The sequence below is a fragment of the Colossoma macropomum genome, unplaced genomic scaffold (assembly GCF_904425465.1).
Source record: "Colossoma macropomum unplaced genomic scaffold, Colossoma_macropomum, whole genome shotgun sequence".
Taxonomy (NCBI): Eukaryota; Metazoa; Chordata; class Actinopteri; order Characiformes; family Serrasalmidae; genus Colossoma; species Colossoma macropomum.
The window spans coordinates 153,011-167,104 of record NW_023494786.1 but is presented as its reverse complement, the minus strand read 5'-3'; the positions used below and the strand labels follow the sequence as shown (position 1 = coordinate 167,104).

General features: G+C 38.3%; 1 protein-coding gene across 1 annotated transcript; it reads left to right on the top strand.

Moving 5' to 3' along the window:
- Positions 1-236: 236 nt before the first annotated feature.
- LOC118797196 (inositol-tetrakisphosphate 1-kinase-like) lies at positions 237-9,552 on the top strand. The gene is made up of 10 exons (XM_036556465.1): positions 237-319; positions 424-448; positions 2,318-2,440; positions 3,983-4,100; positions 6,022-6,120; positions 6,236-6,276; positions 6,917-7,082; positions 7,170-7,237; positions 8,371-8,533; positions 9,434-9,552. The coding sequence occupies exons 1-10, from the start codon at positions 237-239 to the stop codon at positions 9,550-9,552; spliced, it is 1,005 nt and encodes a 334-aa protein (XP_036412358.1).
- Positions 9,553-14,094: the final 4,542 nt, after the last annotated feature.

The following is a 14,094-nucleotide window of genomic DNA, read 5'->3' as shown; positions in this document are numbered from 1 at the left end:
TTTTTATTACTTTTTTATTGTTGCTGTTATGTGTATTTGTGGTAATAAACAGCTCATAAAGTCTCTATAACACACAGAGAGAGTTACATACACTCATCATCACCTACAGCACACACACTGTATCACTTACTGCTGGTGTTTTGTCTCGAGCTCGTCCTGGCCACGCCCCGCCCCCGTGCTCGCAGACACCCACATTCACACACACACACACACACACACGCACGCGCTGCGCGCTGATGGCGGGCCGCAGGGTGGGAGTGTGTGTGAGCGAGAAGAAGCGCAGGAGGATGAAGGTGGCGGCGCTGGCGGAGCTCTGCGCGTGAGTCTCTCTGAAACACTGAGCACCTCATCACACATTAAACAGCATCAATGACCACCCGGAGTGGACGCAGCAGCACATTAATGACCGTTTCCTCTGAACAGGAGCAGAGGGCTGCAGGTGGTGGAGGTCAGTCTCTCAGTCATCACTCACCCAGTACTGATCAGCCTGTTACCTCAACACTTACACCCAGAGCATCGATCAGCACTGACCACTGTCTAACACTGACCACTGTCTAACAGTGACCACTGTCTAACACACCCAGTGTGTGATTTATTTACTCATTTAGTTAGTTTTTTATTTTTAAATTCATTCAAGTATTTATTTATTTAAGAATTATTTATTTATTTATTTATTTAAGAATTATTTATTTATTTATTTATTTAAGAATTATTTATTTATTTATTTATTTATTTAAGAAAGTTTTTATTTATTTATTTATTAAATACAATATAAGATTGTTTATTTATTTTGTTGTTTGTTTATTAAAGTTTTTATTGTAACTGTAATTTTATGTAGTTTTTTACAAGTTCAGTTATTTTATCTGTTTCTATCAGTTAATTGTGTTTTAAGTAGTGTGTGTGTGTGTGTGAGAGAGAGAGAGAGAGGGTGTGAGAGAGAGAGACTGTGTGTGTGTGTGTGAGAGAGAGAGAGAGTGTGTGTGTGTGTGTGAGAGAGAGAGAGAGTGTGTGTGTGTGTGAGAGAGAGAGAGAGTGTGTGTGTGTGTGTGAGAGAGAGACTGTGTGTGTGTGTGTGTGAGAGAGAGAGAGAGTGTGTGTGTGTGTGTGAGAGAGAGAGAGAGTGTGTGTGTGAGAGAGAGAGAGAGAGAGAGTGTGAGAGAGAGAGACTGTATATGTGTGTGTGTGTGTGTGTGTGTGTGAGAGAGAGAGAGAGAGAGTGTGTGTGTGTGTGAGAGAGAGAGAGTGAGTGTGTGTGTGTGTGTGTGCGTGAGAGAGAGTGTGTGTGAGAGAGAGAGAGAGTGTGTGTGTGTTAAAGTGTGTCCACTGCAGGTGGTGTTACTCTTTACTGTCACTCACACCTGCAGTCACCTACTGTCTCTCACTCTCTCTCTCTCTCTCTCTCTTTCTTTTTCCCTCATTGTCTCTCTCTCTCTCACTCTCTTTTTCTCCCTCATCTTCTCTCTCTCTCACTTTCTCTTTCTCCCTCACTGTCTCTTTCACTCTCTTTCTTTTTCTCCCTCATTGTCTCTCTCTGTCTGTATGTCTCTCTCTCTCACTCTCTCTCTCTCTCTCGCTCTCTCTCTCTCTCTCTCACACACACACTCAAGTGAGGACCAGCAAAATGTCCTCACTTGAACCAAAGTGTCATGTCCTATCATTGTGAGGACATGTGGTCCTCAGAAGGATAGCAAGACAAGAACACAAACACACACACTTAAGGCAGTGGTCTCCAGCTCTGGTCCTGAGAGCTCCCTTCCTGCAGAGTTCAGTTCCTGTACTGAGTTAGCTGCCCCGCCCCCTTACTGAGCTCTAATACGTCTGATCAGCCAATCAGGGAGCTGGGAGGAGGCCGATTAGCTGGAGCAGCTGAGGCAGGTTGTGGTTGGAACTCGACTCCAGGGCTCCGTCTAAGCGTCGACTCTGTCATCAGCAGATCGCGAGTTCGATCCCCAGTGATGCTACCGCCGTCTGTGGCCGCAGGTCCAAGAGAGCACGACTGGCCTCGCTCTCTCTGGGTGGGCAGGATGGACCCCCCACTGATGTAACAGAGCTGGCAGTTAGTGTTCTCCTCCAAGCGTGTTCAGCTGTCCAATGGTGCTGCGTTAGACGCAGTGGCACTTCACAGGACTCGGAGGAAGCCTGTGTTTGCCTTGTCCTCCTAGCACTGGTGGTATCATGTGATTTAGGGGTCCTAACCAGTAGGTGGAATTGGAAACGACTAAATTGGGGAGAAAATTGGGAAAAAAATCCCAAAAAGTCCTGGAGGGGGGACCAGGGCTGGAGACCACCGCATTCACTCTGTCTCGTTTGCTCTCAGATAGACCTGACTCAGCCCATGGAGTCTCAGGGTCCGTTCGACGTCATAGTGCACAAACTGTCCGACGTCATCGTAGAGGCCGAACACGACAGCCAATCACAGCAGCTTCTCCACAACTTCCAGGTACTGCGACCAAAAACGGTGCACTTTAAATACTTTAAACACTTTTAAATACTTTAAACACTTTGAATACTTCGAATATGTTAAATACTTTAATGACTGTTTTACGGTCATTAAACACCGTCTGAAACAAGTAATGCGCCTGATTGGCTTCATTCAAATGGGTGTGCAAAAGTATGAACACCCCCGTCATATTATACGCTTTGTTGATTTTCTGTTACTTAATTACTTAACGTATCCTCCACAGAGAACACAGTTAACTACTTTTAGATTATACTGCGTAAGTGTTTTTAGTGCATTTAGTTACTAAATACTGGAAAAGTGAAACATAAAATATAAAGAAATTATTTATTTAGTTAGTTAGTCACCTATTACAATTTAATTATTTGTGTTTGTCAGTTTGTCTATATATTTGTTTGTTTGTTTCTGTCTGGATCACCAAGCATTTTTTATTTCGCTTATTTATTTATTCATTCAATAAGTTACTTAGTTATAAGTCTTGACCACCAAGTACCACTACTTGTTTGTTTATTTGTTTGTTTGTTAAATAGTATATTCATAAGTTACATGGTCTGTTGAATTTCTTATAAGCTATCATGTTCTCTACAGGGAACACACTTAACCCTCTATTGCACGATGTTGCCTCAGGGCAACAAACCCATTTTTCTCACTTCACAATAACATTATACACATTTAATGACAATGACAGGTTTAACAATAAAAGGCAGTCAGTAAAAAGTATGTACTTAGTCATACTATCTCTTAGTGGACACTTTTAAACCTCTTTTTAAACAATCTATATACCTTTATTTTTGTGATGAGAATTTGAAGAAATATGTTTGTTGCCTAGAAGCAACACTGGGTGACAGTGCAATGAAAGCCAGTCACAAGCCAGGTCTCACCACGTCAGGGAACACGGCTCTAAATCATTTCTTCCCATTGCCTCATGCTGCCCAAAAGGCCCCCTGCACACATTATTATTCCCAAAAATCTTTTTTTGAATTTAATAATTTGGTCCATTTTGTGCAAGAAAAGTGAAACTTTTTTTTTTTCCAAAACTTGTTTTCATAATGCATGCTGTAGGGAGTTAAATATGATGTATTCACTGAGTTTAATATATTGGAAAAATATATATATACTTATTTATCCATTTATTTATTATCCAGTATGTTCAATTCTGCAAATAAACAGCAACTGTGCAACTAAATGTGTAGATGTTTTTTTTTCACTTAAACTTTTTTTCACTTAAAAATTGCTATTTGACCAGGGGTGCACAAACTTTAGCACAAGACTGTATGTACTGGTTTACACATAAATAAAATCCATTGCGTTAAAGCCATTATTGTCAAAAGTCAGTAAACAGAGGGCAAAACCTGAGTAAAAGTCTGTATGTATTTATATACTTTAGGGATGACTGATAATATCAGAATCATATTGGTATCGGCTGATAATTAGTTTGAAAAAGTATTGGCAAATGTTTCTCAGTAAAGTTGTTCTCAGGTAGATTTAATCCCATGTTTTCTGTGTTTGATTGCTATCTGTCAGAATTATGTGTCTGCTCACCCTCGGACCGTCCTGCTGGACCCCCTGCCCGTCATGAAGCAGCTGCTGGACCGCTTTGCCTCCTACCGCATCATCAGCAAACTTCAGGACATGCTAAGAGGTCCTACTTAATTCAGATCAATTCAACTGGCCTCTCCAGGCTCCGCCCACAAACCCGCTCTTTTAGAGTTAATAAGTTAGACAAGACAGTTTATATCACAATACCTACATTTAGAGTCGGTTATTCATTCAGCCTAATGAGAAACTGTAGAACAGACTCGGTTTATATCACAATACCTACATTTAGAGTCAGTTATTCATTCAGCCTAATGAGAAACTGTAGAACAGACTCAGTTTATATCACAATACCTACATTTAGAGTCGGTTATTCATTCTGCCTAATGAGAAACTGTAGAACAGACTCAGTTTATATCACAATACCTACATTTAGAGTCGGTTATTCATTCAGCCTAATGAGAAACTGTAGAACACACTCAGTTTATATCACAATACCTACATTTAGAGTCAGTTATTCATTCAGCCTAATGAGAAACTGTAGAACAGACTCGGTTTATATCACAATACCTACATTTAGAGTCAGTTATTCATTCAGCCTAATGAGAAACTGTAGAACAGACTCAGTTTATATCACAATACCTACATTTAGAGTCGGTTATTCATTCTGCCTAATGAGAAACTGTAGAACAGACTCAGTTTATATCACAATACCTACATTTAGAGTCGGTTATTCATTCAACCTAATGAGAAACTGTAGAACAGACTCAGTTTATATCACAATACCTACATTTAGAGTCGGTTATTCATTCAGCCTAATGAGAAACTGTAGAACAGACTCAGTTTATATCACAATACCTACATTTAGAGTCGGTTATTTTCAGCCTAATGAGAAACTGTAGAACAGACTCAGTTTATATCACAATACCTACATTTAGAGTCAGTTATTCATTCAGCCTAATGAGAAACTGTAGAACAGACTCAGTTTATATCACAATACCTACATTTAGAGTCAGTTATTCATTCAGCCTAATGAGAAACTGTAGAACAGACTCGGTTTATATCACAATACCTACATTTAGAGTCAGTTATTCATTCAGCCTAATGAGAAACTGTAGAACAGACTCGGTTTATATCACAATACCTACATTTAGAGTCGGTTATTCATTCAGCCTAATGAGAAACTGTAGAACAGACTCAGTTTATATCACAATACCTACATTTAGAGTCAGTAATTCATTCAGCCTAATGAGAAACTGTAGAACATGACTGAATACAGAAGTCAGGAGAGGCCAAGAGGTAGTTATAATTTTCTGGATTGTTATCTTGAGATAACAAGTTGACTATCTTGTGATCTTGAGATAATGAGTTAACTATCTTGTGATCTCAAGATAAAGTTGTTATCTTGAGATAACGAGTTAACTACCTCATGATCTCTAGGTACCAAAGTTATCTTGAGACAACAAGTTCATTCTCCTGTGATCTCAAGACAACAAAGATGTTAACTTGAGAAACCAATTATCTTGTGATCTTAAAATAACGTTATTTTGAGATAGAGTTAATTATCATGTGATCTCAAGAAAACAAAGTTGTTATCTTGAGATAATGAGTTAACTATCTTGTGATCTCAAGATAATAATCCAGAAAATTATAGAAACAGCTCATGGCCTCTCCGCACTTCTGTAACTGAGTTTAGATCACAATAGCTTTTGAACTTGAAATGCAACACTGGGTAGCGACTCTGAACTCCAGCGTAAACTCATTAGGTTGAATGAGCTCTTGTCCAACGCAGCAGTTGCTAGGATGCAGTTGTGGGCGGAGCCTCAATAAGACAATTCAGTACGGTAAGCATTGTTGGCACAAATACATATAGTAACAGTACTGCACTGCTTTATGAAATGACCGAATAAACATGACGGTGGCAGTTTAGAGATGGATAAATGAATAAACTCCGTTTCAGCAGTTCAGTTTGGTGCAGCTTCATTTTCCTCATTAATTCTCTCCTGTTTTTTTCTCTCTCTATAAAGATAAGAATATTTGCTGCCCTCCATATTTAGAGATCAACACTGCCGACCTGTCCGCCGTCCAGGAAGCAGTGGACAGGAAGCAGCTCACGTACCCTTTGAGTCAGTCAAACAACGAATTATAAAACTTGATAAACACAATCCTGTCATGTTGTGTCAACTGACTACATTTCCCAGCATGCTCAGGTACACTTTTCATTTTCTGCCTGTTTTGTAGTCTGTAAAACCAGAGTGGCGCATGGATCTCGCTCACATGAGGTGAGTCCTCTCTCTCTCTCCCTCTCTCTGTCTCTATCTCTTTCTCTCTCTTCCTCTCTCTCTCTCTCTCTCTCTCGCTCTGTCTTTCTCTTTGTCTGATGCTCATTTCTCCTTCACTCTTCTCCTCTCTTTCTGTCTCTCCTGCTTTCTCTCCCTCTCTCTAACTCTTCTTCTCTGTCCTTTCTCTATCGCTTTCTGTCTTTCTGACTTGTGAAATGTGATTCACTTAGCACCAGCATCTGATTCCTGAACAGTGAGTCATTTATCACTTGATTCTTGGACAGTGAGTCATTTAGCACCTGATATATAAACAGTGAGTCATTTGATTTGTGAACACAGAGTCATTTAACATTTGAATTCTGAACAGTGAGTAATTTATTACATAATTGCTGAACTGGGAGTCATTTACCACCTGAATTCTGAACAGTACGTTGTTGATCATTTGATTCTTGGACAGTGATTCATTTAGCACTGGAATCTGGAATTCTGAACAGTGAGTAATTTACTCACTGAACAGGGAGTCATTTTGCTACAGATTTGTGAACAATGAGTCGTTTAATTCTTAAGATGGCTACTCACTGTTTCTCTCTCTCTCTCTCTCTCTCTCTCTCTCTCTCTCTCTCTCTCTCTCTTTCTGTAGATGTCTCTGATCTTTAATCCAGCAGGTCTGCGAGACGTGCAGCCCCCCTGTGTGCTGCAGAGTTTTGTAAATCATGGAGCTGTGCTGCATAAAGTGTTTGTGGTGGGTGAAGACCATTTCACTGTGGAGCGTCCGTCACTCAAAAACTTCCCCACTGGACCCCATGGTCAGAAAACTCTTCATGAGATCTCTCCATCATCAGTGTGTGGATTAGCTTTTCTTAAATTTATCCTGTTTTGTTCTTCATCTTTAGACAGAGAAACCATCTTCTTTAACAGCCACGAGGTTTCCAAACCAGAGTCCTGTTCACACCTCACAGCTGTAAGTCCGATTAATGTCATCAGACAATTATGCACAATTAATTCTTTAATTCTCCTGTTATTCTACATTTTTTTTATTACAAATAGCTTTCACATTTGTGATTTACATTTTTTGATACAGTTCCAAGACAACTGAGTCATTTAGAACATTATTCTTGAACAGTGAATCTTTTGATTCGTTTGATTCCTGAGCAGTGAATCAGTTAGCATTCAATTTCTAAAAAGTGATTCACTTAGCACCTGAATTCTGAAAAGCGACTTTAGCCCTTTGTTCTTGAACAGTGAGTCATTTAAGACCTGATACCTGAACAGTGATTCATTATCACTCTGTTCCGGAACAGTTAGTAATTTAGCACCTGATCCTTAAATAGGGAGTCATTATTCCTGAGCCATCAGTCAATTAGCACCTGAGCAACTGAGCCTTTTATAACTTGATTCTTCAACTGCAAATAATTTGGCACCTGATTCCTGAACAGTGAGTCATTATCACTTGATTCCTGAACAGTTAGGAATTTAGCACCTGATTCTTAAACAATGAGTCCTTTAGTGATTCCCGAACTGTTCACCTGATTCCTGAACAGTGATTCATTAAGCACCTAAACAGTGAATAATTACACCTGATTGCTGCACTGTGAGTCATTTAGCACCTGATTCCTGAACAGTTAGGAACAGTTAGCACCTGATCCTTAAACAGTGAGTCTTTTATCACCTGATTCTTAAATAGTGAGTCACTCAGCACCTGACTCCTGAACAGTGAGTCGATTAGAACCTGATTCCTGAACAATGTCTCATTTATCACTTGATTCCTCAAGTGCAAAGCATCTGGCACCTGAGTGCTGAACAGTGAGCCATTATCACTTGATTCCTGAACAGTTAGGAAATTAGCACCTGATCCTTAAACAGTGAGTCTTTTATTACCTGATTCCTGAACAGTGAATCATTTAGCATATGAACAGTGAGTGATTACACCTGATTGCTACACTGTGAGTCATTCAGCACCTGATTCCTGAACTGTGAGTCTATTAGAACCTAATTCCTGAACAGTGAGTCATTCAGCACCTGATTCCTGAACAGTGAGTCATTTAGCACCTGATTCCTGAACTGTGAGTCGTTTAGCACCTTATTCCTGAACAGCTGGATGAGACGATTCCTCGGCTCCCAGCCCCCAGCGACGATGCGATGGTTGCCTTGGTGAAGAAGCTGAGGGCGGAGCTTGGAATGGCTCTCTTTGGAGTGGACGTTATTGTAAACATACACAATCACACTCTCACCATCATCGACATCAACATCTTCCCTGGTGAGCACAAACGCATTGAACAACAGTGTAAAGACATCATGATCACAACATGGATTACAATGAAAAAATTCAAGCATAAAAATCTGTTCAAACCACACAATACACTGCGTTAATCTGGAAATCCAGCATTTTCTGTCATTTTTTTGTGTTAAAAAGGCACACCTTCCCATATTTTGGACATAGTTTGAAGAAAGTAGGATTAATCCATTATATAAACTCATATGACATCATTTCCAAATTTGATTTTGGGATTTTTTTGAAAATGAATGGCATGATTCAGAAATTTTCCTTGCAAAAAACAAATTTCTAGCAAAGTCAGAAATGTGGGAACGCTACATATAGTCAACATTTTCCAATGTTACCAACACATCGCTGCTGTCGGAAGAAAACCTCATATCTCCAAAATGGTAACTTTACAGGAGAAGAAAAAACCTACTTTACTTTTAATGTAAGTCAATGGAACCAGACTTTTTCCCAAGTAATCTTGTGTCATTTCTTTTGGTCCATTCATCATGAAATTTGCAAACAATGTAAAGAGCAACAGGCGTTTTCAAATTATGTCAAAAACTGAAAATTATTATTGTTATTCACCAGTTAATTTTTTGCCCAGTTAAAATCCAGCATTGACTGAGCAGTTAAGCAACATTTAAGAGAGAAAATTTCGAACCTGATTTGGCCAAACTTTAAAAACGAATATCTAAAAAACTATTTGGAGCACAGTTTTGAAATTTTACACAGTTGCATAAATTAAGCAGTTTTTTTAGTTCTTTTTCATAAAGATCTGCCAGTAATAACCCAGCAAATCATGTCTGTGGTCTTTTTGAGTTTGAGCAATGTTTCAGATGTTCCTTCACTCTGGTGAAGTCTCCACCCCTCTGTTTCTCACCGTGTGTCCTGCAGGCTATGAAGGCGTTCCTCAGTTCTTCTCCTCGCTCGTCAATCATATCGAGTCTGTGCTGGACCCATCACACACTTCTGAAGCCCAGGAAGATGTCACTGACTCTCAGGTGGAACAGTGACCCTCCAGGGCCACCGTACTCCAGCAGGAACCTGAGGGGAACCATGTACACAATATCTACTTAATAATTATACAGTTCAACTAAATATACGGTCTGAGAAAATATATGATGTAACTCAGTATTATTACTGCTATTATATTATACTACTTATATTATTTAAATAATTCAGTATATATAATAGAGTGATTTCTGCCATCCCACTCGAAGTTGCTGTTTCCAATTTGCATGCTGTTCTGATAACTGTAATGAGGTCATCTATTGATTGTTAGCAATATCAATATCATATTGCTGGACTGCTCGTTCATAGTGCTGACTGTACACAGGTTTGGCTTTCATATCATAAAGAATATGGATCGATCTCAGAACTCTAGCAGGTGCATGTGGTCTATAAACCAAAGATCTTACTGATTCACTTTTACTTGTTCAGTTTCACTTTACGAAGCCTGTTTAGACACAAACTCTATGTGCAGATAGATGCTGCTGTAGAATAAACCTGTATGGAATCGTTCATTATCAAAAAAAACAAATTATTATACGTTCATATGTAATTTTCAGTCTAACTATGAGTGCATTAGCAGTTCAGTGACTTTAATATGTTGCAGATATTTTGTTCCTTTAGCATTACAATTTGCCCTCATCCTCCAATTTTGCATGGAAATAACTCTCAGCACTTATTTCTGTGTACAATTTACAGACACGGCTAAAGTTAAGTGCCTGGAGTCATTTCCATGTAAACTTTACTAAAGTGTCTAGAATTACTACCATGTAAAGTTTACAAAGGTGCCTTGAATTTTTCCATGTAAAGTGCCTGGAGTCATTTCATGTAAAATAAAGTGGCTAGAATGATTTTCATATAAAAATACTGAAGTATCTAAAGTTATTTCCATGTAAAATGTACTAAAGTACAGAAGTGTCTAGGCTTATTTCTGTGTACAATTTACAGAAATGCCTAGAGCTATTTCTATGTAAACTTTACAGACATGCCTAAAGTTACTTTCATGTAAAGTGCCTGGACTCAATTCATGTAAAATAAACTAGAGTGCCTTGAATGATTTTCATATAAAAATTACTTAAGATCTATATATCTAAAGTTATTTCCATGTAAAATTTACAGAAGTGCCAAGAGTAATTTCCAAGTAAAATGTACACAAGTTCCTACAGCTATTTCCATGTAAAATCAACAGAAATGCCTACAGCTATTTCCATGTAAAATTAACAGAAATGCCTACAGCTATTTTCATGTAAAATTTACAGATGTGTCTAAAGCTTTTTTCATGTAAAATGTACAGAAGTGTCCAGGATTATTTCTGTTTAAAATTTACAGACATGCCTATTTTCATGTAAAATTTACAGAAATGCCTAGAGCTATATCCAAGTAAAATTTACAGATGTGTCCAGGATTATTTCTATTTAAAGTTTTTCCATGTACAACTGAAATATCTAAGTTTATTTCTGCAAAATTGGTTGATGAAGGACCCTGTGTAATGCAAAAAGAATAAAAAGTGTATAGACTGAACCACCGAACCGGACTTTCAGTGTGATCGTGCTGTACTTTCATTTTTTTTTTTTTTTTTTTGTTTTATTTATGTATTTATTTTTTGCTTAAGGAATCTTCCTCTCCCCTTCGCATTGCGACACTCCAGCCTATTTGGGAGCCACTACACAAAACCTCCACTTTACATTATGTGAGGATCCACTAAACTTTACACGTTCTTTGCACTCATTTACAAAAAATGTTCTTTAAATAACTGTTCACTGAAAGGTTCTTTAGGGACCCAAATGTGGTTCTTTGACAGCATCATTCTCTCCAAAGATTCTTTAAGAGCGCAGTGTATCAGATCGGCTGGACTGAACCAAATCTCCAGTGCTGAGGGGTTTCAGAGTTCCCCCCTTAGCATACTAATTAGAATCCAGAGGTAACTATGGTAACAGACAGTTATGTAATGTAGTGTCTACACCGACCTACATTTTTATGCTTGTGTGCTTTTGTGCTTGTGAACCTGAAATCAAACTGGTCCTTTTTATCTTGTTATTTCATGTTTTTGATCATATGAAACTTGATTAATCAAATCATATCATTTAAAAACTTTTATTCTTGTTCCATCAAAATGTAAAGACTGCCAAAAGAAGGGGGGGTCAAAGGAAAATAAATAGACAAAACAGAGTTTCCAAACCTGGAGTTCAAAATTGATTAAAAGCTACAAAATGGGATTCCTAACAACCACCTGGAAGAGCTGGTAGACACCAAAACTGCCCCCATCAGATAAACAGCACTTAAAGCTTTCATCTTTGAGAGGGAGGAGAAAATCAAGCTCCACTCTGTAATCTGATCTGAAAACATCCACGGGAGGGGTGGATTAAGGTTTTATGGACTGATAAGTCTAAATATGGAATTGTGGAAGAACTAAAGTTTAGGACCATACCTGAAACCCCACCCCCTTCCAATGTAAGGCCTATAAATTCCCATCTCTACCTTCAGTTTTCCATGATTTTTTTCCAATTCTCACCACCTACCCATCTACTCTCTGTTCTTAAGTCCTATGTCCGTCCTACCACTGTCCAGAAATTGGGTGGGGTGTCCATGTATGTCCAAGCAGAAGCTGCCCAGAACTCCGGCCTTAGTTCTCAGAGTTCTCTCCCCTCCCTCAGTCTGTCACCCCTCACACCACCACCATACGTTGAAGGTACAGTCTGAACTCACAAACTGCATTTGGGATTACTTTGATCCAGTGGCGAACCCTGTTAGAGCTTGGCCTTTAATTTGGGCCATAAATATCAAAAATGGGTCAAAACATGAGGAAAAAAACACCAACTCAACGACAATGCTAACTTCTGATAGCATCCCTATAGGATTCTAGTAGTTTGTTAGCGCTAAGCTAAAGGCGATTCACATGAACACTTTCACTTTCTGACGAGGCTGAAGTTAGCTTCTGATTCAAATTTTCCGTTCCACCTTAAATGGTGCATCGGTTATATTCTGGTGAATAGAAGAACCAGAATATAACTGCTGTACCATTTAAGGTGGAACGGAAAATTAGAGAAAGGCAGTTCTAGATTAAACACAGGTATTTGAAGCATCTAAAAGACATTCCATGTTCTACCCAAAGCTTATTACCTACATTTTAGCATTTACCATGTAGCAGTTTCACAGTGACTTTTAGTGCCCAGGCTTATTTCTGTGCTCAGTTTACAGACATGCCTAAAGTTATTTTCATTGAAAGTGCCTGGAGCCATTTTCATGTAAAATTAACTACTATTTCAATGTAACATTACAGAGATGCCCAGAGTTATTTGCATGTAAAATGTACAAAAATACCCAGGGTTATTTACATGTAAAATTTACAGAAATACCCAGGGTTATTTACATGTAAAATTTACAGAAATACCCAGGGTTATTTACATGTAAAATTTACAGAAATACCCAGGGTTATTTACATGTAAAATTTACAGAAATACCCAGGGTTATTTGCATGTAAAATTTACAGAAATACCCAGGGTTATTTGCATGTAAAATTTACAGAGAATACCCAGGGTTATTTCGCATGTAAAATTTACAGAAATGCCCAGGGTTATTTGCATGTAAAATTTACAGAAATGCTCAGGGTTATTTGCATGTAAAATTTACAGAAATACCCAGGGTTATTTGCATGTAAAATTTACAGAGATGCCCAGGGTTATTTGCATGTAAAATTTACAGAAATACCCAGGGTTATTTGCATGTAAAATTTACAGAGACGCCCAGGGTTATTTGCATGTAAAATTTACAGAAATACCCAGGGTTATTTGCATGTAAAATTTACAGAAATGCTCAGGGTTATTTCAATGTACAATTTACAGAAATACCCAGGGTTATTTCGATGTAAAATTTACAGAGGTGCCCAGGGTTATTTCGATGTAAAATTTACAGAGATGCCCAGGGTTATTTCGATGTAAAATTTACAGAGGTGCCCAGGGTTATTTGCATGTAAAATTTACAGAAATGCTCAGGGTTATTTGCATGTAAAATTTACAGAAATACCCAGGGTTATTTGCATGTAAAATTTACAGAGATGCCCAGGGTTATTTGCATGTAAAATTTACAGAAATACCCAGGGTTATTTGCATGTAAAATTTACAGAGACGCCCAGGGTTATTTGCATGTAAAATTTACAGAAATACCCAGGGTTATTTGCATGTAAAATTTACAGAAATGCTCAGGGTTATTTCAATGTACAATTTACAGAAATACCCAGGGTTTTTTCCATGTACAATTTACAGAAATACCCAGGGTTATTTGCATGTAAAATTCACAGAAATGCCCAGGGTTATTTGCACGTAAAATTTACAGAAGTACCCAGGGTTATTTCAATGTAAAATTTACTGAGATGCCCAGGGTTATTTGCATGTAACTATGGGCCTAGAATTATTTCCATGTGTATTTTACAACATATTAGCATTTTACCTTGTAGCAGTTTCACAGTAGAGAACTCTGCTAAAGAGCCGTTTTCCATTTCTAACAACCTATTAATTAAGCTGCTGCTCATATTCAGTCAGTGACATATC